The sequence below is a fragment of the Salvelinus sp. IW2-2015 genome, linkage group LG7, assembly GCF_002910315.2.
Source record: "Salvelinus sp. IW2-2015 linkage group LG7, ASM291031v2, whole genome shotgun sequence".
NCBI classification, from domain to species: domain Eukaryota; kingdom Metazoa; phylum Chordata; class Actinopteri; order Salmoniformes; family Salmonidae; genus Salvelinus; species Salvelinus sp. IW2-2015.
The window spans coordinates 11,309,787-11,332,897 of NC_036847.1; the positions used below are offsets into that span (position 1 = coordinate 11,309,787).

The 23,111-nt window shown below is 41.5% G+C and overlaps 2 protein-coding genes across 2 annotated transcripts in view; both read right to left on the bottom strand.

Annotated features, from left to right (window-relative positions):
* Positions 1–15,590, bottom strand: part of fhad1 (forkhead-associated (FHA) phosphopeptide binding domain 1) — a 45,057-nt gene extending 29,467 nt beyond the window's left edge. Inside the window, exons 1-12 of the mRNA XM_023991863.2 lie at positions 15,495–15,590; positions 14,924–15,130; positions 13,437–13,695; positions 13,144–13,241; positions 8,718–8,945; positions 2,171–2,294; positions 1,950–2,080; positions 1,473–1,544; positions 1,242–1,346; positions 742–831; positions 490–576; positions 22–174 (exon numbers count right to left, since the gene is read on the bottom strand). Coding sequence (XP_023847631.2) covers positions 22–174; positions 490–576; positions 742–831; positions 1,242–1,346; positions 1,473–1,544; positions 1,950–2,080; positions 2,171–2,294; positions 8,718–8,945; positions 13,144–13,241; positions 13,437–13,695; positions 14,924–15,130; positions 15,495–15,590 — 1,650 coding nt within the window. The remainder of the gene's footprint in view (positions 1–21; positions 175–489; positions 577–741; positions 832–1,241; positions 1,347–1,472; positions 1,545–1,949; positions 2,081–2,170; positions 2,295–8,717; positions 8,946–13,143; positions 13,242–13,436; positions 13,696–14,923; positions 15,131–15,494) is intronic.
* A 3,651-nt stretch (positions 15,591–19,241) lies between these two features.
* On the bottom strand, positions 19,242–22,670 carry ela2 (elastase 2). The gene is made up of 8 exons (XM_023990974.1): positions 22,579–22,670; positions 22,159–22,247; positions 21,799–21,896; positions 21,494–21,619; positions 21,000–21,136; positions 20,520–20,665; positions 19,672–19,824; positions 19,242–19,322 (listed from the first exon to the last, which is right to left on the bottom strand). Exons 1-8 carry the CDS (start codon positions 22,613–22,615, stop codon positions 19,305–19,307), a joined length of 804 nt encoding a protein of 267 aa, XP_023846742.1. The 5' UTR covers positions 22,616–22,670; the 3' UTR covers positions 19,242–19,304.
* Between the last annotated feature and the right edge of the window lie 441 nt (positions 22,671–23,111).

Here is a 23,111-nt window from a genome sequence, read left to right on the forward strand (position 1 = left end):
CAAATGTGAGGGAGTGAATACCTGACAGGTCTCCAGCCTACTCTTCAGTCTCTCTGTGTCCTCTGCTGCCCCCTCCTGTTCAGTCATGAGCTCCTTCAGTTGTCCTTCCAGCTCCTCTATTTTACTCATCAGGCTCTCTCTCTCTCCTAGCAGCTCTGCCACCTGCTCTAATACCTACAAGGAGCAAAGATCACAGGCAGTGGTTAAATTATGGATGACCACATTCCTTTGGCTAGCATAGCTGTTTAACACCCCAAGTAAATTGCGGATCTGTTTCCCCATGTTTTTGGTCATCACAAACCATCATGGCCCAACCCAATGCTTTTCAATGAGAAAAAAATGGAATTGGAATTCCAGTTTACTTCCTTGACTGAATTGAAATGTACTCTAACCCTGCAAACCTTCACAATACGGAGCTCTCTGGGACATTGATATACTTTTATGTTATTTATCTCTTTTCTATACTGTCAACGAAGAGGTCCCAGTAACCTGCTGGTCTGACAAGGCATCATGGGAAGTGGAGTCAGAGGGTTCAGTGGGTAACATCATCAGCAGCTGGTTACGAAGGTGCTCAATCTGAGACAAAAACAGTATTTCAMTCCCTCACTTTGCGCCATTTCAGTTTAAGTCAATCATACTCATGAAGTCACACTTTAATTTCTATGAGGAAAGATATTTAAATTGATTTGCGTAATTATCGGGGACTATAATTAGAGAGGCACTAGAATTCTTTGAACTTACCTGTGCCTGCACCAGATCCAGCTCAGCTTTGCGCTTCTTTTGTTGTGTGTGCCTCTCTGCCTCAGACTCCGCGAACACAGAAGCTTGCTCCTGGAGCACACCATCATAGGAGTCAACCTAGAGCTTTGGAACTACACTGTATTCAAATTCCACAAAAACTATCCCACTAGATCTAACGACATCATATCCTCCCAATAATATGTTGTATGTGTACAATCAAGGTTACTCGAAAAGGGACAAATCCTCACGTGAGATATGTATGTATAACTCAAATTTCACACTGACGCATCAACATGATATACTGAATGTGAAACTCTGAAACGCTAATCTCACGTTAGGATTTGCCTCTGTAAAAGCATCACATTTCTATACACTCTAATAAAAAGAGTTCTAAATAGAACAATAGAGGCTTCTTCTAGAAGATAGAACCCTCAAAATCCTATTCCACCCCACGATGCCGTAATTTCCCTTAACATAAAACCATGACATGAAGTTCTAACCCCAATCTTCTTCTCCAGTCTGTTTTTTAGCAAGTCGCTCTCTGTTGTTTGGTGCTCCAGGAGCCTCTGCTTATCCCTCAAAGTAACCTCCAGCCTCTCAACGCTCTGCAGATAACACGAGAGAATCTGGATCATGTTCAGTAGGGAGGAGACGGAGTGAAACAGGGAGGTATGCATTCTTTAGCTATTTACTTTGAGGAGTCAAACATGGTCAGAGAAATGGATATCTACCTTCTTCAGTGTCATCACCTCATTTTCATGGTTGAGTAACTCCTCCTGGTGCTTCTTGCTCATTTTGGAGAACTGGCGGACAGAAAGACAGAGAGAGGAGAGAGAAAAGCWGAAATGAGCTACAAAGGGCAAGTGGTTGATTGGAAAAGTGGTTGACAGGAAACCTTGAGGCAGATGAATGTCTGTGGCTTAAATATGGCAGATAGAACAGCAACACCTGCATAGCTACAGCACAGTATTTCTCAGTTCAAGTTATTGAGCCTCACAAAAGATTCTGGTTTCGACACTAAATCATCTCTGCAATCATTCTCAAAGGACATGGATATCATTCAGCCATAGTAAAGTCTTAAAATAATTTTAGTCTATAAAAGTTATTACATTTAATTACTTTAAAGTCAAAGGAAAATTAAGAATCTGGACAGAAAGAACTGATTATATGACTAGATTCTGCGAAATATACTCAAAAACAATGGAGACCTTGGTGGCAGTAGCCCCCAGTTGGATGTCCTTGTGTCGGATGTCCTGCCGGAGTCTGTCCACCTCAGATGCCAGTTTCAGAGCCTGCTTCTCCCTCGCATTGAGGTCTCTCTGTAAGCTCCTTACCAGACCTAAATGGACACCACTTAGTCAGACTGACACTGAAATCCATGGGCACACAGGTATGCACATGCCACAAGCACAAACACACACACACAAACCTGAGGCAGTGCTGCTTTCCCTCTTCAGTCTCTCCATCTGACCTCTTAGGTTGTAGATCTTTAGGTCTCGCTCGGTGACAGAATGCCTAAACACCTCACTGGAGCCCCTCTGCAGCTCTACCATCTTAACAAAGTATAGGTTATAATCAAACAGACAGTCACTATTACAAACTCTCCATACCTCAATGATAACATTGTGGGAAAGATATTTTAGAATGGCACTTTAAGACACTCCCAGAAACAAAAAAAATCATGTGACATTGTCTGGTGTTGCGGCGGGTACAGAGTTTGAAAATAAACTGCAAAAGGAATGTTATTTCCATGAGACAGAGAGAGATTTTTAAAGTGAGACKTCGACAGAAAATGCCACAAATCTCTCTAATTCAGATACCAGGATACTGTCCGTCTGTCTGGGACATGGGCTCAGGGAGAGAGTGGAAGGGTCAGAGAGAGGGACATCAYTCAACATGGTCACAGCGATGGGCGCGAGAGCAGTGCCATTGAGATCGAGATTGCGAGCCCGAAAGACTGAAGCTACAGATACCACCTACAAACAGACGAGTGGCCAGACCACCACCACCACCACCCCTGACATCTAGACTGAGCTGAAGGATCTGAGAGACATGGTGCACAACATGGCAGCCCTCGTGGTGGAACAGAAGACTGAATTGCAATGCCAAAAAACACAAAGTAGACAACCTAGAGAGAGAAAATGGAGGTAATGTCAGAAAACATCCCATTTTGATCAATGTGAAAGAAAAGATTTATGTAAATTGCACTTCTAAGTTTGTTAAGAGATACCAATAGTAATATGTATATTGATAGTTTAGACTGTTGAATGAAGTGATATTGAGAACACAGGTAATAAAAAGAGGACATTGATACAATAATCCTATTTATTTTTKAGCTGACACAAGCCTTCAGGTCCCAGTCAAAGTCATCACAACATGAGCGATTTAACTCAATTAAAGTTTCTGTTACCACAGCTTTGGARGCCAGACTGAGTGTCAGTGAGAAGGAGGTGGAAGAACTGAAGAGAGAGAATGTAGGTAATGAAAAAATGACACGCAGCAGCCAAAAGCACAATGTTAGTTTAGGCCTACTCAATAGGTTGATATTCAGTACAATGCACAATTTTGTTGAACTAATATTGAATTCCCTTTTATTTTTAGTTCAAATTAGCCACTTGATGAATGAGTGATGCTGATCCAATATCCAGACATGAATATACTGTTGGGTGGTGCTCTCGTTAAAATGGAGATAGCCTTCCACGGCATTGTCCTTCCTGTTACTGGATCGTTCCACGAATAGAGTACATTTTGGGTAGTGTAACTTGGTCAAAATAAACTATTCATTTCACCTCCTTTAAACATTCTGTCACAAAGAGCACATGTTCAACTTCATAAAGAACATGTTCTCCCATCTCARGGTGTATAAAAATGGCTATAGTAATGCCATTAAAGTAACAGGGTWGAAAGTAACAGGGTTGAGGTATTCATCCTAAATCAGCCATGAATCCCCTTGTGACAGGGGGAATGGAAGCTTGTTGTRACGGCCGTCTGAAGAAGAAGGAGTGGACCAAAGCGCAGCGTGATAAGTGTTCATGATTTATTAATAAAACTGAACACTAAATAACAAAGAGAACGAACGAAATCGAAACAGTTCTGTCAGGTGCAGAAACACAAAACAGAAAACAACTACCCACAAAACACAGGTGGGAAAAGGCTACCTAAGTATGGTCCTCAATCAGAGACAACGAWAGACAGCTGCCTTTGATTGAGAACCACACCCGGCCAAAACCAAAGAAATACAAAACATAGAAAATGAACATAGAATGCCCACCCAAATGACACCCTGACCAAACCAAAATAGAGACATAAAAAGATCTCTACGGTCAGGGCGTGACACTTGATGTGTTGAACAGGGGCAATTGAATGCAAGCTTGTCACTTCTTTACATTTATTGTTAAAACATTTCTAGCCTTACTATCTATGGTAACATGGTTGACGTGTGATGCTCGACACGTTCAGTTTTCCACCACAAAACACCAGAAAATTGCCAAAAAGAGTAGAACCAGCTCAACTGCGTTTACACTATGAAAACATTGATGTTCAATGTTTCGTTTGAAAAAATATTTTCAAAGGAATAGTTTCACCAAATTAAAATGATAGTTCGGTTCACGTAACAGGGTTGACTTTAAAATGAGGGACAGACAGAAATGAATAACTAATCATCAATAAATAATMATCTTCAGAAATKACTTTGTCAAAGCAAGAACATAACTAGGGCTTTACAAAGAAATCTTGGGTTTAAGTGGGTTAAAATCTCCCTAGAATTAGGAAAAACTCATATTTATCCAGATATGGGGAACTTTAATAAGTATTCATTCATATTAAAAATCGGATTTATTGAATTTTGTATACGGTTTATATTAAAGGGCACTACATTTAATATAACAGGCTTTTGATATTCAATATTGGTGCACAATTTCTACATAAAATATCAAAGGTACGCAAAATGTACTCTATTCGTGTAACGACCCAGCCACCAATGGCAAAGACAGGAGGTGTGCCCTCTATCAAAGGGACGCAAAATGTACTCTATTCGTGTAACGACCCAGCCACCAATGGCAAAGACAGGAGGTGTGCCCTCTAACTTTGTTACACTAGACAAAAAGTAGGCAACACAGACACTACATTGTTTCTTTTCTTTGTGTATTTACGTTTTCAACTTTCAAGTCTAAAGTGGCAGCCAGTGAGAGTGGGAAATAGGACATTGATCTGGCATAACGCAAYTGTTTTGGGCATAGAATAGTTTGCYTGTTTTAAACGGTAAAACTTAAAAATGTATCAGTGTGTCTTTTCATTCTGATTTAGCCTTTGAGGCCAGACTGAGTGCCAGTGAGAGGGGAGTGGAAGAGCTGAAGAGAGAGAATGCAGGTCAACAGCAGGGTTGGGGTCAGTTAGGAATTTCCTAATTTAATTAAATTCATCCCAACTCAGAGACATCTCAATTCAAAGAAATTCAACTGAGACATGAAACGTGAAAGTCTCATTGCTTTGACCCACTGGGCACAGACAACATTTATTTTTAGTCTAGTTTTGATTTACATTTGGTTGAGTTGTCAATTAACGTGAATTCAATGTCAAATCAACAAAACGTTTCACCATGTCATTGGATTTATGTTAAAAGTTGGGTAAATCAATATGAAACTATTTTACGTTGATTACTTTTTTCAAATCCAATCAGTTTTCCACATTGATTCAACATCATTACATTGAATTGTTTGGTTGAAATTACAAAGATACAGGTGTCCTTCCTAACTCAGTTGCCAGAGAGGAAAGAAAGAGTTTAATGTGATAGGAGAAAACTGAGGATGGATCCACAACATTGTAGTTACTCCACAATACTAGCCTAATTGACAAAGTGAAAAGAAGGAAGCCTGTTCACAATAAAAATATTTAAAAAATATGCATCCTGTTTGCAACGAGGCACTAAAGTAATACTGCAAAATATTTGGCAAAGCAATTGACTTTTGTCCTGAATACAAAGTGTTATGTTTGGGGCAAATCCAATACAACATATAACTAATTTTCAAGCATAGTGGTGGCTGCATAATGTTATTGTCACGATCGTCGTCAGGGTGGAAATGACTGGACCAAGGTGCAGCGTGGTGGGTGTACATTTCTTTTTATTATGAATGTCGCCAACAAAAACGAACGTGAAGCTGACTAGGGCTATACAGGCCACTAACACAGACAACTACCCACAACTAAGGTGGAAAAACAGGCTGCCTAAGTATGATTCCCAATCAGAGACAACGATAGACAGCTGTCCCTGATTGAGAACCATACCCGGCCAAAACATAGAAAAAGAAAACATAGAAATAAAGAAACTAGAATGCCCACCCTAGTCACACCCTGGCCTAACCAAAATAGAGAATAAAAGCCTCTCTATGGCCAGGGCGTGACAGTACCCCTCCCAAAGGTGCGGACTCCGGCCGSAAAACCTGACTCTTTAGCGGAGGGTCCGGGTGGGCATCTACTTCGGTGGCGGCTCCGGTGCGGGACGCAGACCCCGCTCCACCTCTGGCTCCCCCCCACTTTGGTGGCGCCTCTGGACTRGGGACCCTCGCTGCAGGCCCCGGACTGGGGACCCTCGCTGCAGCCCCCGGACTGGGGACCCTCRCTGCAAGCCCCGGACTGGGGACCCTCGCTGCAGGCCCCGGACTGGGGACCCTCGCTGCAGGCCCCGGACTGGGGACCCTCGCTGCAGGCCCCGGACTGGGGACCCTCGCTGGCGGCCCCGGACTGGGGACCCTCACTGGCGGCTCCGGACTGGAGGCCGTCGTTGGAGGCTCYGGACTGGAGGCCGTCGATGGAGGCACCGGACTGGAGGCCTTCGTTGGAGGCTCCGGACTGGAAACCGTCGCTGGAGGCTCTGGACTGGAGACCGTCGCTGCAGGCTCCGGACCGCGGATCAATACTGGAGGCTTCGTACCATGGATCCTTATTGCAGGCTTCGTGCCATGAATCATCACTGGAGGCTTCGTGCCATGGATCATCACTGGAGGCTTCGTGCCATGGATCATCACTGGAGGCTTCGTGCCATGGATCATCACTGGAGGNTGCCATGGATCATCACTGGAGGCTTCGTGCCATGGATCATCACTGGAGGCTTCGTGCCATGGATCATCACTGGAGGCTTCGTGCCATGGATCATCACTGGAGGCTTTGTGCCATGGATCATCACTGGAGTGAGGAGACGTATGGACAGCCTGGTGCGTGGAGCTGCCACAGGGCTTACCAGGCTGGGGAGACATACAGGAGGCCTGGTTCTGGGAGCAGGCACAGGACTCACCAGGCTGGGGAGACATACAGGAGGCCTGGTTCTGGGAGCAGGCACCGGATACACTGGGCCGTGGAGGCGCACTGGAGGTCTCGAGTGTAGAGCCTGCACAACCCGTCCTGGCTGGATGGTTACATTCGCCCCGGCAAAGGCGGGGCGCTGGCACAGTACGCACTGGGCTGTGCAGACGCACCAGAGACACAGTGCGCAGAGCCGGCGCAGGATATCCTGGGCGGTAGAGACGCACTGGCGGCCAGATGCGCTGAGCCGGCACCATCCGTCCTGGCTGGATGCCCACTCTAGCCCGGCCGATGCGGGGAGCTGGAATGTAGCGCACCGGGCTGTGAACGCGCACTGGAGACACCGTGCACTCCACCGCATAACACGGTGCCTGACCAGTACCACGCTCCTTACGATAAGCATGAGGAGTTGGCTCAGGTCTGAATCCAAATTTTGGGGGGGGGAGTGGCCTCCCGGTCTTTCGTGCCAGCCGTGACCCTGTGTAATCCTGGGCCCTTTTTCTCGCTGCCTCCGCTTTCCTCGCTGCTTCCACCTGCTCCCAGGGCAGGCGATCCTTTCCCGCCAGGATCTCCTCCCACGTCCAGGATCCTTTCCCATTCAGGATGTCCTCCCATGTCCATTCCTCCTTACCACGCTGCTTGGTCCGTTTGTGGTGGGTAGTTCTGTCACGATCGTCGTCAGTGTGGAAATGACCGGACCAAGGTGCAGCGTGGTCAGCGTACATTTCYTTTTATTATGAATGTCGCCAACAAAAACAAGAAACAACAAAAAACGAAYGTGAAGCTGACTAGAGCTGTACAGGCCACTAACACAGACAACTACCGACAACTAAGGTGGAATAACAGGCTGCCTAAGTGTGATTCCCAATCAGCGRCAACAATAAACAGCTGTCCCTGATTGAGAACCATACCTGGCCAAAACATAGAAACAGAAAACATAGGAATAAAGAAACTAGAATGCCCACCCTAGTCACATCCTGGCCTAACCAAAATAGAGAATAAAAGCCTCTCTATGGCCAGGGCGTGACAGTTATGGGTATGCTAATCGTTAAGGACTGGGGATTTTTTCAGGAWAAAAAAAAACGGAATGGAGCTAAACACAGGCAAAATCCTAAAGGAAAACCTGGTTCAGTCTGCTTTCCACCAGACACCAGAGWTTAATTCACACTTCAGCAGSACAATAGCCTAAAACACAAGGCCAAATCTACATTGGAGTTGCTTACCAAGAAGACAGTGAATGTTCCTCACTGGCCGAGTTACAGTTTTTACTTAAATCTACTTGAAAATATGTCAAGACCTGAAAATGGTTGTCTAGCAATAATCAACAACCAATTTCACAGAGCTTGAAGAATATTGAAAAGAATAATGAGAAAACATTGCACAACACAGGTGTGGAATGCTCTTCGAGACTTAGCCAGAAAGCTGTAATTGCTGCCATCGGTGCTTCTACAAAGCATTGACTCAGGGGTGTGAATACTGAATGTAAATAAGATATTTCTGTATTAAATTTTTAATACATTTGCAAATATGTCTAAAAACATGCTTTCACTTTTTCATTATGGGGTATTGTGTGTAGATGGGTGAGAAATTCTTTTTTTAATCCATTTTGAATTCAAGCTGTAACACAGCAAAATGTGGAATAAGCCAAGGGGTATGAATACTTTCTGAAGGCACTGTACCTGCTCCTTCATCCTTTCGATCTGCTCCCTCTTGTCATTGATGTCCCTCTCCAGACTGAGCAGCCTGTGTTTGATCTCCTGGTCGGTCTGCTGGCTCTGGGTCAGCTGGTGTCTGAGAGCTRACATCTCGTCCCTCAGCCCTGCAATCACCCTGTCCTTCCTCTGGGACTCACTCTCAAACACAGCCAGCCTGCTGATCTCGTCTCCTAGCCGCAGCAGCCTCTCCTCCTAGCCAGAGCACAGGGAAGAAAAAKATTTGCCAGTGGGTAACCTGCTCTGGGTGTATGTTCTTAACTTTTTATTTTACATAATGTCTCCACCATAATTTCCGATGACCGATTTGGATGAAGACTTCTACTTTAACAAGTCAGCAGCTCTGGACATTCTGCTTACTCCAGATCAGGCACTAATCCCCGTGACTCGAAAGAGGAAGCAGCGGCGAAAAAGAGGCAGGTATGGTAGCCTCCTAACGTGATTACGTCGACCAACAAATATACCACAATTTCCCCTGTTCTTTTGGCGAGAACCAACTGGATGCACTCCATTCGAGACTATCCTATCAACGGGACATGAAGAACTGTAATATTCTATGTTTCTCTGAGTCTTGGCTGAACAAGGACATTGATAATATTAGGTACACCCATCTAGTACTGGGTTGGACCCCCCTTTGCCTCCAGAACAACTTGAATTCTTCACGGCATGGACGTCGGAAACATTCCATAGGGATTTTGGTCTATGCTGATGCAATGGCCTCATGCAGTTGCTGCAGATTGGGCAATGGTACACAACTGCCACCAGTGGTGTAAAGTACTTAAGTAAAAATACTTTAAAGTACTACTTAAGTATCTTTACTTTACTTTACTATTTATATTTTTGACAACTTTTACTTTTACTCCACTACATTCCAAAAGAAAATAATGTACTTTTTACTCCTGACACCCAAAAGTACTCGTTACATTTTGAATGCTTAGCAGGACAGGAAAATTGTCTAATTCACACACTTATCAAGAGAACATCCCTGGTCATCCCTACTGCCTCGGCTCTGGCAGACTCACTAAACACAAATGCTTAGTTTGTAAATTATGTCTGACTGTTGAACTGTGCCCCTGGCTATCCATAATATTTTTTTTTTAAACAAGAAAATCATGCAGTCTGGGTTGCTTAATATAAGGAATTTGAAATATTTTACTTTTACTTTTGATACTTAAGTATATTTTAGTGATTACATTTACTTTTGATACTTAAGTATATTTAAAACAAAATCCTTTTAGACTTTTACTCATGTAGTATTTTGCTGGGTGACTTTCACTTTTACTTGAGTCATTTTCTTTTAAGTTATCTTTACTTTTACTCAAGTATGACCATTGGTTACTTTTTCCACCACTGACCGCAACCAGGCAGGATGGGTCCATGGACTCATGCTGCTTATGCCAAATTCTGACTCTGCCATCAGCATGTTGCAACAGCGTCCGGGATTCTTCAGACCAGGCAATGCTTTTCCATTCCTCAATTGTCCAATGTTGGTGATTGCATGCCCACTGGAGCCATTTGTTTTTAGCTGATATGAGTGGAACCCAATGTGGTCGTCTGCTGCATTAGCCCATCCGTGATAAGAATCGATGAGTTGTGCGTTCCGAGAGGCCGTTCGGCACACCACTGCTGTACTGTGCCGTTATTTGTCTGTTTGTGGCCTGCTTATTGCACGATTCTTGCCATTCTCATTCGATCTCTCTCATATATCAAATAACATTTAGCTCAGACACCCCACAAGAAATGCCATCAGGGGTCTCTTCACAGTCCCCAAGTCCAAAATGAATTCACGGCAACACAGTTTTATACAGAGCAATAATATTATGGAACTCCCTTCCATCTCCAATTACTCAAGCCAACAGCAAAATTACCCTTTAAAAAGCGGATTAAAAAACAACTCATGGAACGGCGGGGTCTGTTAATGCACACACAAACTCACACACCATTTTTTAGATGAATTGTTTGTATTCTTTTTTAGTTGCATTGTTTGTACAGTATATCGTTGTATTTTTAAATATGTGTGACTTTCCTTGTCTATCAGTGTATCAGTGTTTTGGTACTTGTCATTTTTTGTGGACCCCAGGAAGAGTAGCTGCTGCTTCTGCAAAAGCTAATGGGGATCCATAAACAAATAAAAAATCTAATAAGCTAAAGGCTAGAGTTGCCGCTTTCAAGGAGTGGAACACTAATCTGGATATTTACAAGAAATCCCTCTACAACCTCCGACGAGCCATTAAACAGGCAAAGCACCAATACAGGACTAAGATTGAATCCTACTACGCCTGTCAGATGTGGCAGGGCTTGCAAACTATCACAGATTACAAAGGGAAACCCAGCCGTGAGCTGCCCAGTGACGCTAGCCTACCAGATGAGCTAAATGCCTTCTATGCTCAGTTCGAAAGCAAGCAACACTGAACCATGCATGAGGGCACCAGCTGTTCAGGAAGACTGTGTGATCTCGCTCTCCGTAGCCAATGTGAGTAAGACATTTAAACATGTTAGCTGGAAGTAGAAGCCTAAGTATTGTTGTTCATTAGTTTACTCCAATTAGGGCAGGGGTGGTACGGTTACGGGATAATAATAAAAAAGGAAAATATGTTACAAATATATATATTTAAAATAAAATATATATTTATAAAAAATATATATTGGGTTTTGGAAATGATGCAGACAATTACATTGATAGAAGCCACAATCTATCGGCAATATTAAAGCTGATCTACCCCCTAAAAAAATGTATATACATATTTATAAAACAGGTTAGYGGGTCAGATGGATTACCAGGACGTGTACTCAGGGCATGCGCTGATCAGCTGGCAAGTGTCTTCACTGACATTTTTACCTCTCCCTGACCTTCTCTGTTGTAGCTACATGTTTCAAACTGACCACCATAGTCCCTGTTCCCAAAAACGCCAAGGCAACCTGTCTAAATGACTATCGCCTCGTAGGACACATCTGTAGCCATGAAATGTTTTGAAAGGCTGGTCATGGCTCACATCAACACCATCATCCCAGACACCCTGGGCCCACTCCAATTTGCATACCGCCCCAACAGATCCACAGATGACGCAATCTCTACTGCACTCCACACTGCCCTCTCCCACCTGGATAAGAGGAACACCTATGTGAGAATGACTACACCATAGTGCCTTCAAAGCTTATCACTAAGCTCAGSACCCTGGGATTGAACACCTCCCTCTGCAACTAGATCCTGCACTGGTGGTAAGGGTAGGTAACAGAACACCAGCCTACAGGGTTGAGGCCAKTGACCTGGCTGTGTGGTGTTAGGACAACAACCTTTCCCTCAACGTCAGCAAGACAAAGTAGCTGATCGTGGACTACAGGAAAAGGAGGGCTGAGCATGCCCCCATCCACATCGACATGGCTGTAGTAGAGTGGGTCAAGCGCTTGAAGTTTCTCAGTGTCCACATCGCTAAGGAATTAACATGGTCCACACACACCAACAGTCGTGAAGAAGGCATGACAACACCTCCCCCTCAGGAGGCTGCAAAGATTTGTCATGGGCCCTCAGATCCTCAAAAAGTTCTACAGCTGCACCATTGCGAGCATCTTGACTGGCTACATCACCGCTTGGTATAGCAACTACGTTACAGAGGGTAGTGCATCCACCCCAGTACATCACTGGGGCTGAGCTCCCTGCCATCCTGGACCTCTATACCAGGCGGTGTCAGAGGAAGGCCCTAAAAATGTTCAAAGACTCCAGCCACCAAAGTCATAGACTGTTCTCTCTGCTACAGTACGGCAAGTGATAAAGATGCACCAAGTCTGGAACCAACAGGACCCTGAACAGCTTCTACCCTCAAGCCACAAATCTGCTAAATAGTTAACCAAATCGCTACCTGGATTATCTGCATTGACACCCACACCCCCTCCCCATTTGCACTAACTATTTTTACTCATCACATACACTGCTGCAGCTGCTTATTATCTATCCTGTTGCCTAGTCACTTTACCCCTATCTATATGTACATATCTACTTCAATTACCTCGTACCACAACACATCGACTCGACCCCAGCACATTGACCTGTGTATATGGCCAAGTTGTCGTTACTCATTGTGTATTTTTCCATTTTTCCATATTTCCATTTTCCTCTCTGCATTTTACTGATAGTCTACACTTCTTGTTTACAAAGCATGTGACAAATAACATGTTATTTTGTTAGTATTCTGTTTGGAGAGTTATTCAACATTTTTGGCTGTACAAGGCAAACAGGGAAAGKACTGGATAAATGTAAAGCAGAGACACATTTCTATTTTCACTGGGGGAACAAAGGCTTGGGTGCACTTCCACATTGGTATTTTATATAGCGGCTACACAATCACAAGACCACCACAATACCACCAACAAGACCACTAACCAGACAGATGCCCACCTTCTCCTGTAAGAGGTGCTGCATGGTCTGAGAGCTTTCAGATGCCACTGCTCCGGTTCTCTGAGGGGGCCCGCTTCCTGTGTGTCCAGTCCAACTTCCTGCAAAAACCAAGAGTCTCATGTACAAGTGATGCATTTACACACACCTTCACCTATTGAAACCAACTCGAATGTAAACTGAGGCTCGTTCAATAAGGCATACTGTTCGCAAACATTAGCTAGTACACAGTAGCTAACATGGCATGTACGTTGTGTGCACAGTGAGACACAGTATAATTCAGCCACCTGGTCTGCGTGAGGTTGTCCCTTGTTGTTCAGAGGGGATGCTCTGCCCAGTCCGTTTGGTCCCAGCACTGGCTGGTCGAGCSCGGCTAGGGGGATGAGGGGTGACAGATGATCGCCCCCATACCCACGCAACAGGGGCAGAAGTATTGCCAGGTAGGAGAGGGAGCTGGGAGGAGGGGGAGGAGGGAGACTGGGCAATGGGGGGCTCCTCTATCAGCTGCAGGGAGTTCTGACTGGCTGTCCAGATGCTCTTGGGAGGGCAGGGGAGCTGGAGAGAAATAGAGAGATACATAGAGGCACATATAACACCTCAACACCAATGAGGCCATGCAGCTTAACAACAGATTAACACCACTGACCAAATATATAGGGAATAGTGATAGGTTCCCTCCTGTTGTGTTCGTTTCATGTAAATTAATTCTGTGTTCCCGGTCCAAAATGACCACCCCATTATTGCTGATTATAAATCCATAATAATACATATATTATCACATAATGTTGTGTTAGATCTTTTTATCAACTTAAGTTCTTGTGAACATTATTATTTGCTATTTATGACCTGTAGGCTTCATTGACCTGAGCTCATACAACTCGTTTTTGAGTAATAAAAGCATAATGTATGGACTATTTTGACTATAACAAATGCTCAGATGAAACATATTGTGCTATTTATCACAGACTACTTTGTGTCAAAGTTTAATAAGGACTCTCTCCTTCTCACCAGTGTCACGATCAAAGATATGATCAAGAGCCTCACATACAGTATATCGTTTGGCCATTGTGCTGCCACAGAATGAATTGTGAACGAGGCCTCAAAAAAACTTTATATACCAGAGTTGCGAGAAAAGTTCTATATATTATTGAAACAATGTTGCGATTGTTTGTGAGAATGCCAACAAGTGTGGTTCCTGTGGGGGAAAGATTCTATTGGGGAAAGGTTCCCATGGGGGTTGCGATGGAAGCCAAAAAGGGGAGTGAGGTGTGTGTGTGTGTGTGTGTGTGTTCAAACACAGATACATGTGGGGGTCTGGGAGAGGAAGTGTGTCCATCTGATGAATGGGCATGTGCCTGAACTCAATTGTATACACTAATTGTAGTCTCATTCATTTCTAATGACCGGTCATTTTTGACCGGGAACACCACAGGTGTACCAAAGTTAAATGAAACACGCAAAATTTAATGAAAATCATCCAAATGTATTTTGTGTGGACAAAGTCATGGAACCTTACGACAATCAGATTAAATTAACTACATTTTTCAGAGAGAAAACTTGTAAATTGGTCCAATTCGACCAGAACACAGCAGGAGGGTTAAAGCAAGCAAAGAGTGGATAACTTCTTACTGCTGCATTGGGAGATATCTGGTAGATAAGACAGTATGGCCTATATGCCAGGTCGCAGTTGTACATTTGAACTTGTTCTCAACTGGCCTACTTGGTTAAATAGAGGTGAAATAAAATGTAAAAAAATATGCACTACAGACTACATAAATCATACCATAGATGGGCTTTCCACAGCTAGCTGGTAGGTGGAGCCTCCATAGCCAAAGTGCAGTTCATCTCCTGGGGTTAGACGCACAGCTGCATTGTGGATACGACAGTCGTTGACATATGTACCATGGGCAGAGTTCAGGTCACTCAGCACAAAGCATGGCTCTGATTTGCTCCATTCGATCAGGGCGTGATGCTCCTCAACTCCTCCATTCTGTCAATTATGAGCATAAAGCAGTCAATATAATAGTAACTCTGTACAGAAGATCACATTTAAATATTGATAAAGCCAGCACACATATTCCAATACCAAGATAAGGACATATTTACTGTATTGCTCAGTTCTATATTCTTCAATACAGATTACTATTAGTATTATTAGTATTATTACCATCATCAATACAGACGACTTTACCACAATCAATCTAGTTTTGGCTGATAGGTGTGTGTACCGGTAGCCTATCGTTATATTAAATTATATTATCGTTATATTAAAAGAAAATAATAGCATTGTTTGCATTTTATCTTTTTGTACAGACATAAATTTGCAGTTTGTGGATGCAGCATCATGACCTTACCTGTAAACATAAATCGCAATCCCTATGTGTTCCTACTGTAGTGGTTTCGGCCTGGAGTTTAAATACCCACCCCGTTGTTTTCAGGTAACCCCTCATATCCACCTGTAAAGCATTACCAAATGAATAATCTTACCACATATGCACGTAATTGCTCCCTAAAAAATTGACATGAGACGTGTCAGCAACTTCAACTTGGCAGTGGCACACTATGCTTGATAAGTACGACGACTGCTTAAGTTGACTTCGTTTTAAGATATCATTCGAATTAATGGTACATTAACATGTTACAATATACATTATTCTCTCATACATTAAAGAGACAAACACGTTTTTGAGGCGTTTTTACAATAAAGTGTAAAGGTTTAAATGGAGTCCACCCAAAACAGTTCTATTCAACTTCAGAAAATATATGATTTTTGGGACAACATTTTTACTTTCCTTAAAACSAGGCAGACAGTCCGAAATGTATCCAATTCATTCAACAGCAGAGAGAAAAAACATTGTAGCCTACAGGTTTGTATATGGAAATCAGCTTGACTTCGGATTGTATATCAGCGCCATGGAAACTATACTAGACTCCGCCCTTGGTGTATTTAACCATTTGTTGCATCTCATGGGTGACTTCGGGGAATCTTTAGTCCATGGGAAAAAACGATTTGCTGGAAAACATGTGGTTCATACGTCTATAATTTCTGGAGAAATGTATTGTAAAATGGTTGACAAAATCAATATTTGATAAATAAAGTAATACATATTTTATCCAAATACTGTAACATGAATCAAGAATATAAATATTTTCTCATTATGATTTATAATACATATATAAAAGTGCATACTCTGTTGTTATCATCTATGCATAGTCACTTTAATAATGCTGCCTACATGAACATATTACCTCAACTAACCTGTGTCCCCGTACATTGACTCCGTACGGATACCCCATGTATATAGTCTCGCTATTGCTATTTTACTGCTGCTCTTTAATTACTTGTTACTTTAATTTCTTATTCTTATCCGTATTTTTTTTAAACTGCATTGTTGTTTAGGGGCTCGTAAGAAAGCATTTCACTGTAAGGTTGTATTCGGCGCATGTGACTAATACAATTTTATTTTATTATATATAATTTGAGCAACAACAAAAAAACAGTTGTTGGACATAAAAGACTAAGAAGACCAGCAAATCCGCTCCAWGTGATTTTGATTTCGAAATCTGTTCCAAAGTAATCCCACGCAAAATAGAGAGATATATGTGATCTTATAAAAATGTAAACCAGATTTGAAATGATTATGTTAAAGTCAAATATTATATTTGTTTGGGCTTCTTGTGGTGAAATTGCTGTCCACAAATTATTTGTAATTATGTTCCGGCCCACTTACCATCCGCCCAATAAAAAAATCTGCCCGGGCTGAATTTCATTGATGATCCCTGTAATAGTGTAACAAAAGTATACATAATTGCCCAATTATTTTCTTAAAATAATATGATATAGAGTTACCCTGTTGTGTATTTTATCATCACCTGTCTGTGCATAAGCACTTATCTCATGACTGCCTAGGTAATCCAAAACCTCTCAAAAGCAAAAAAATAAAGTGAAATAATTTGATACGTTCAAATAAATTCAAAAAGAGCTGGGCAAAATATATAGCAAAGAAAAATCGCAGTCATGTACAGTGCCTTCAAAAAGTATTCCCACCTCTTGACTTTTCCACATTTTGTTGTTTAAAGCCTGAATTTAAAATGGGTTGAATTTAGATTGTTTGGTCACTGGCCTACACACAATACCCCATAATGTCAAGTTGACATTGTCAACGTGGAATTATGTTTTTCAAAATGTATACAAATGAATAAACAATTTAAATCTGAAATGTCTTGAGTCAATAAGTATTCAAACCCTTTGTTATGGAAAGCCTAAATAAGTTCAGGAGTAAAAATGTGCTTAACAAGTCACATAATAAGATGCATGGACTCACTCTGTGTGCAATAATAGTGTTTAACATGATTTTGAATGACTACCTCATACGTACAGATAATCGTAAGATCCTTCACTGAGCAGTGAATTTCAAACACAGATTCAACCACAAAGACAAGGGAGGTTTTCCAATGCCTCACAAAGAAGGGCACCTATTGGTAGATGGGTAAAAATGAATGCTCCTTTGAGCATGGTGAAGTTATTAATTACACTTTGGATGGTGTATCAATACACTCAGTCACTACAAAGTTGCAGGCTTCCTTCGTAAACTCAGTTCCCGGGATTTCACTATGAGGCCAATGGTGGGTTTAATGGCTGTGATAGGAGAAACCTGAGGATGGATCAACAACATTGTAGTTAGTCCACAATACCAACCTAATTGACAGAGTGAAAAGAAGGAAGCCTGTACAGAATACAAATATTCCAAAACAAGCATCCTGTTTGCAACAAGGCACTAAAGTAATAATGTAAAAAATGTGGCAAAGCAATTAACTTTTTGTCCTGAATACAAAGTGTTACGTTTGGGGCAAATCCATTACAACACATTACTGGATACCACTCTCCATTATTTTCAAGCAGTGTGGTCAGTGGTGTAAAAATACTTGAATAAAAAGAATTTGAAATTATTTATACTTTTACTTTTGATACTTAAGTATATTTGAGCAATTACATTTACTTTTGATACTTATGTATGTTTAAAACCAAATAATTTTWGACTTTTACTCAAGTAGTATTTTACTGGGTGACTTTTCACTTTTACTTGAGTCATTTTCTATTAACGTATTTTTACTTGTACTCAAGTATGACAATTGGTTACTTTTTACACCGCTGAGTGTGGTGGCTGCATCATGTTATGGGCTATGCTTGTAATCGTTAAGGACTGGAGAGGTTTTCAGGATAAAAAATAAATGGAATGGATCTAAGCACAGGCACAATCCTAGAGGAAAACCTGGTTCAGTCTGCTTTCCACCAGATACTGGGAGATTAATTCACCCTTCAGCAGGACAACAACCTAAAACACAAGGTCAAATCTACATTGGAGTTGCTTGCCAAGAAGACGGTGAATGCTCCTGACTGGCCGAGTTATAGTTTTGACTCAATACTACTTGCAAATCTATGGCAAGACCTGAAAATGGTTGTCTAGCAATGATCAACAACCAACGTGACAGAGCTTGAAGAATATTGAAAAGAATAATGTGCAAATGTTGCACAATCCAGGTGTGGAAAGCTCTTTGAGGCTTACCCAGAAAGACCCACAGCTGTAATCGCTGCAAAATATCGCTGCAAAAAAAGTATTGACTTAGGGATGTGAATACTTATGTAAATGAGATATTTCTGTATTTCATTTTCAATAAAACTTGCAAAAATCTCTGAAAACATGTTTTCACTTTGTCATTATGGGCTATTGCGTGTAGATGGGTGAGATAACATATTAATTGCATACATTTTGAATTCAGGCTGTAACACAACAAAATGTGTAATAAGTCAAGGTATATAAATATTTTCTGAAGGCACTGTATATGGAGCCATTAATGCAAGTGAGTAAATTCCCTGCAAATTTCCAACTGATCATAATTTTGATGAAAATKGATGCAATTTGATGGAAAACATTATGAAGACTTTTCAATGTTTTTGAAAATATTTGTGTTTATAAAATCTGAAAGTCCATACATGCATTTCTTTATGGTACCAGAAACTATTCTACTAACGTTTCACATAAACTTAGATTAATTTGTAAAACCATTGTGTTTTGAAAAAAGGAAACCAAAGAATGAGATATTTGCAATACATGTATTTATTTACTGACAGCTGCCCACCACGATACAACCAGATCCATCATTTAGTTGCTGGTCATCACCTGCAAAATAGAAAAATAAAAAAGAGACAAAAAATGACTTCATATGCCAATAGGGAGTATACTTGCATATACTCCAAGGTGATAATTAAACATTACAAGTGTTTTTTTTCCATGGATAGGCTGTTCCAATATTCACACCAGCATACCACTTAAAATGCATACCCAAAATATTACTTCATTATAAATGTATATCTAGCTTGGTTTGGATACCACTTAAAACGCACAATACATTGCTTCAATCTGAGCAGTATGCAGTATAGATATTTTAGCCCTTGTGTGGCGGGAAGGGAATAAGTGTGGAAGTATGGTGGGAAGGGATATAGTGTTGAAGTGTTGGGTGTGTACTCACGTTGTTGATCCAGGAAATGTAGGCACTGACGCGGGTGAAGACGGAGGGCTTCTTGGGGTAGTTGCAGCCCATGCTGGAGCCGAAGCTCACCACACCGTGAACGTCCCAGGAGCCATCAGAGTTCTGGCAGTTCAGGGGGCCACCGGAGTCTCCCTGCAGGGAAACAGAGGAACACATAGCAGTGGTAAGCTCAGGACCACAGTGTATGACTGTGTCAAATATATAGTTGACTATAACCTTGTTAAACTTTAATTTGTGGAATTKCTTAATTTCTTAGTAATGATGGACTGTCATTTCTCTTTGCTTATTTGAGCTGTTCTTGCCATAATATGGACTTGGTTTTTTACCAAATAGGGCTATATTCTGTATACTTCTACCTTGTCACACAGCATTAAGAACGAAAGAAATTCCACAAATTCACTTTTAAGAAGGTACACCTGTTAATTGAAATGCATTCCAGGTGACTACCTCATGAAGCTGGTTTAAAGAATGCCAAGAGTGCGCAAAGCTGTAATCAAGGCAAAGGGTGGCTACTTTGAATTTGTTGAAGAATTTGTTGAACACTTTTTTGGTTACTACATGATTCCATATGTGTTATTTCATAGTTTTGATGTCTTCACTATTATTCTACAATGTAGAAAATAGTAAAAATAAAGAAAAACCCTTGAATGAGTAGGTGTGTCCAAACTTTTGACTGGTACTGTACATCAGATATTCTGAAACAATTCCTTTCACAAAATAAAGTATCATTATTTTTCCTCAAGTGGCATTTCTTAGCTCTAGGTCTGTTCATCACTCCATGATAGTGGAATGACAAAACATCAACAAGCTGTAGTAGCATGACTCACGTTGCAGCTAGCAAGGTCTCCATTACCACCAGCACAGACCATGCTGCTGGTAACAAGGCTGCCCCACCAGTCGGGCTTGGTGCAGTTGGTATGGCTGACCACGGGCAGGAGGGCCTGCTGCAGTGCGTCAGCGATGGGGCCTCCGGCTGAAGAGATTAACAAATTCAACAATCCGATTAGTKCCTCTATTGATTCTCATGAAATGTCAATAGTATCTTGAAGGATATGTTGAATGCWCAACGCTCATTTACAAACACTATATATTCAAAATAACTATATTTTAACTATACTCAAAATAACTACCATACTAATTAGCAATTGGKTCATCATCATTACATTTGTTTATGTAAAGTTATTAGTAGTACGTCAGAGTTTGTGGACATTCATATCACCAGCAAATGAGGATGAAAAGATGAAATAATACACATTGATATGAGAGAAAAGTGCAAGGGAAACTGATTCATGGTCAACATGACCTACTCCAGAGGCGTCCCCAGCCAGTGACGTAGCAGGGAGCATTGTGGGGCAGGACGATGCCGGAGTCAGGCAGACAGGCAGCCATGATAGAGTCAGAGAAGGTGACAGGGCTCTGAAGCTTGATCAGGGCAATGTCGTTACTGCAGAAGACATGATGAGCGACTGTATTAGAGATTAGTACACAGTCATGAATCAACCAAATGCATTAATAAAGCCCTTTTAACATCAGCAGATGTCASAAAGTTTAGGAAATATTACWAATCTCATTCACTGAGGAAAAGGCAGCACTACTTTTCTATCTCCAATTCCCAGTTAGATCACATCATGCATCCCGTCTGTACGAAAAACTTTGGCCAACGCATAGCTATGAGAATTGATCATTCATCCATAAATTATCTAAYGGAAAATAGTTCAAACATATAAGCATGTGAATGTAAACAGACATGGGGCCTACARGGATAGATATAATTTGAGGTAGAAAAAAGTGAAAACCCCACCGGATTCTGTAGGAATCCCAGAGCTCATGGACGATGATCTTGGCGGGAGTAAGAGCCATGGAACCCTCCTCGTTGTTGTTCTTCAGGTTGTGCTTGCCCAGGTACACCCTGTAGGTGTTGCGGCTGCTGTAAGGCCACAAGAGAACCCACACACAAAGGGTCAGGTCATAACACTAACAMAATGTTAAAAGTCCATAGATGATACAGTAAGTGAAGCAGTGGCGGCTGGTGCCTTTTAGATAATGTAGGAAATTAAATAAAATAAAAAGTTAATGGGATGACAATCTTGGACCCATTTGTTATACCTGATGCAGTGAGCAGCGGTCATGACCCACTGGCTGGAGATCAGAGTGGCGCCACAGGTGTGGTGGAAACTGCTACCAGACTGGTACTGAAGAGACACCTGGAGAGAACAAAGAAACAAACATCAATGTATTTAAATTCAACACAATTCAAATAAGATTTGGTAAAGTCAATTTGAAGAAAAATACTACTTTACTACAACTTTAGGACACCCAGGGCTTGTTAATAGAGAAGGGCTTGTTAATAGAGAATGGCTTGTTATTAGAAAAGGGCTTGTTAATAGAGAAGGGCTTGTTAATAGAGAAGGGCTTGTTATTAGAGAAGGGGTGATAATACATGTAAACATGTAAAGTGGAACCTACCTGCCAGGGCCAGCTGTTCTCACGGACATCCTCTCCTCCAACCACCCTGGTGACGATAGGGGGGAAGGTGGGCAGCCCACATCCGTAGGCTGAAAAATAACGAGAAACACACACACTATACAATTACACTTTTGCATCACTGACTTACTCTTCCCAGAACATCATATTGTATGTCTAAGGTTAATTTTGAAATTGCAAATTTCTACCAAAATGTGTAACTTCTGTATTTCATGTACATGATACCTATACCCAATATATTTCAACTTAAATCTGAGAGAATTTCTAAATGAAAACAAATAGGTGGTAATTTAAAATTGCATACAAAGTGGAATTATGTGTTCCCTGACAGTAAGATAAGGCGAGGGACCAACATATTGTCAAATGTTCAGCAAAATCTCAAATCTGGTCAGGATAGCTTACCACCAGCAACAAACAAAGCCAAGATCACAAACTTCATGATGACAGTTTCAGTGAATGTCAGCTGAACCTGCTTCCTTATATAGCTGAGGAGTAGTGGAAAAAAACTGTCAGGGACATGTTGCACAACATGGTGTCTAAAACCAGCCAGTAAAACCTGGGAAAAAATCTACCTTGCAGATAATGTGATTTTGGATGTTTATCTTCTCAACTGGGTTACCCAGGTTCTGTGAAATTCACAGTGTTGGAAAAGCTACTCTGAAAATATAGTTTACCAAGCTACCAATTACTTCATACTGGAAGAAGTTAAGCTATACACTAAATCTACCCTTAAGAAAAATAAAGCTACTTAAAGAAAAAAAAGTTCTCTACTTCCAAACTACTTCATGAAAACATATATCTAAATCTGAAATGTCATAGACTACAGATCATTCTGGGGTCAGACGTTAACAGCAAGAACAGATCACTCTGGAGTCAGACGTTAACAGACAGTGTGATTTAGCCTATTAAACATAAAAAGTGAGAATTATGTAGAC

Bases quoted from the DNA above. Each gene is read 5' to 3' on its own strand.
- ela2 (XM_023990974.1), bottom strand. From the start codon at position 22,615: ATGAAGTTTGTGATCTTGGCTTTGTTTGTTGCTGGTG. The intron at 22,248-22,578 runs GTAAGCTATCCT...GTTATTTTTCAG, and splicing joins GGCTTTGTTTGTTGCTGGTG to CCTACGGATGTGGGCTGCCC. The intron at 19,825-20,519 runs GTGAGTCATGCT...GTTTCCCTGCAG, and splicing joins GAGACCTTGCTAGCTGCAAC to GGAGACTCCGGTGGCCCCCT.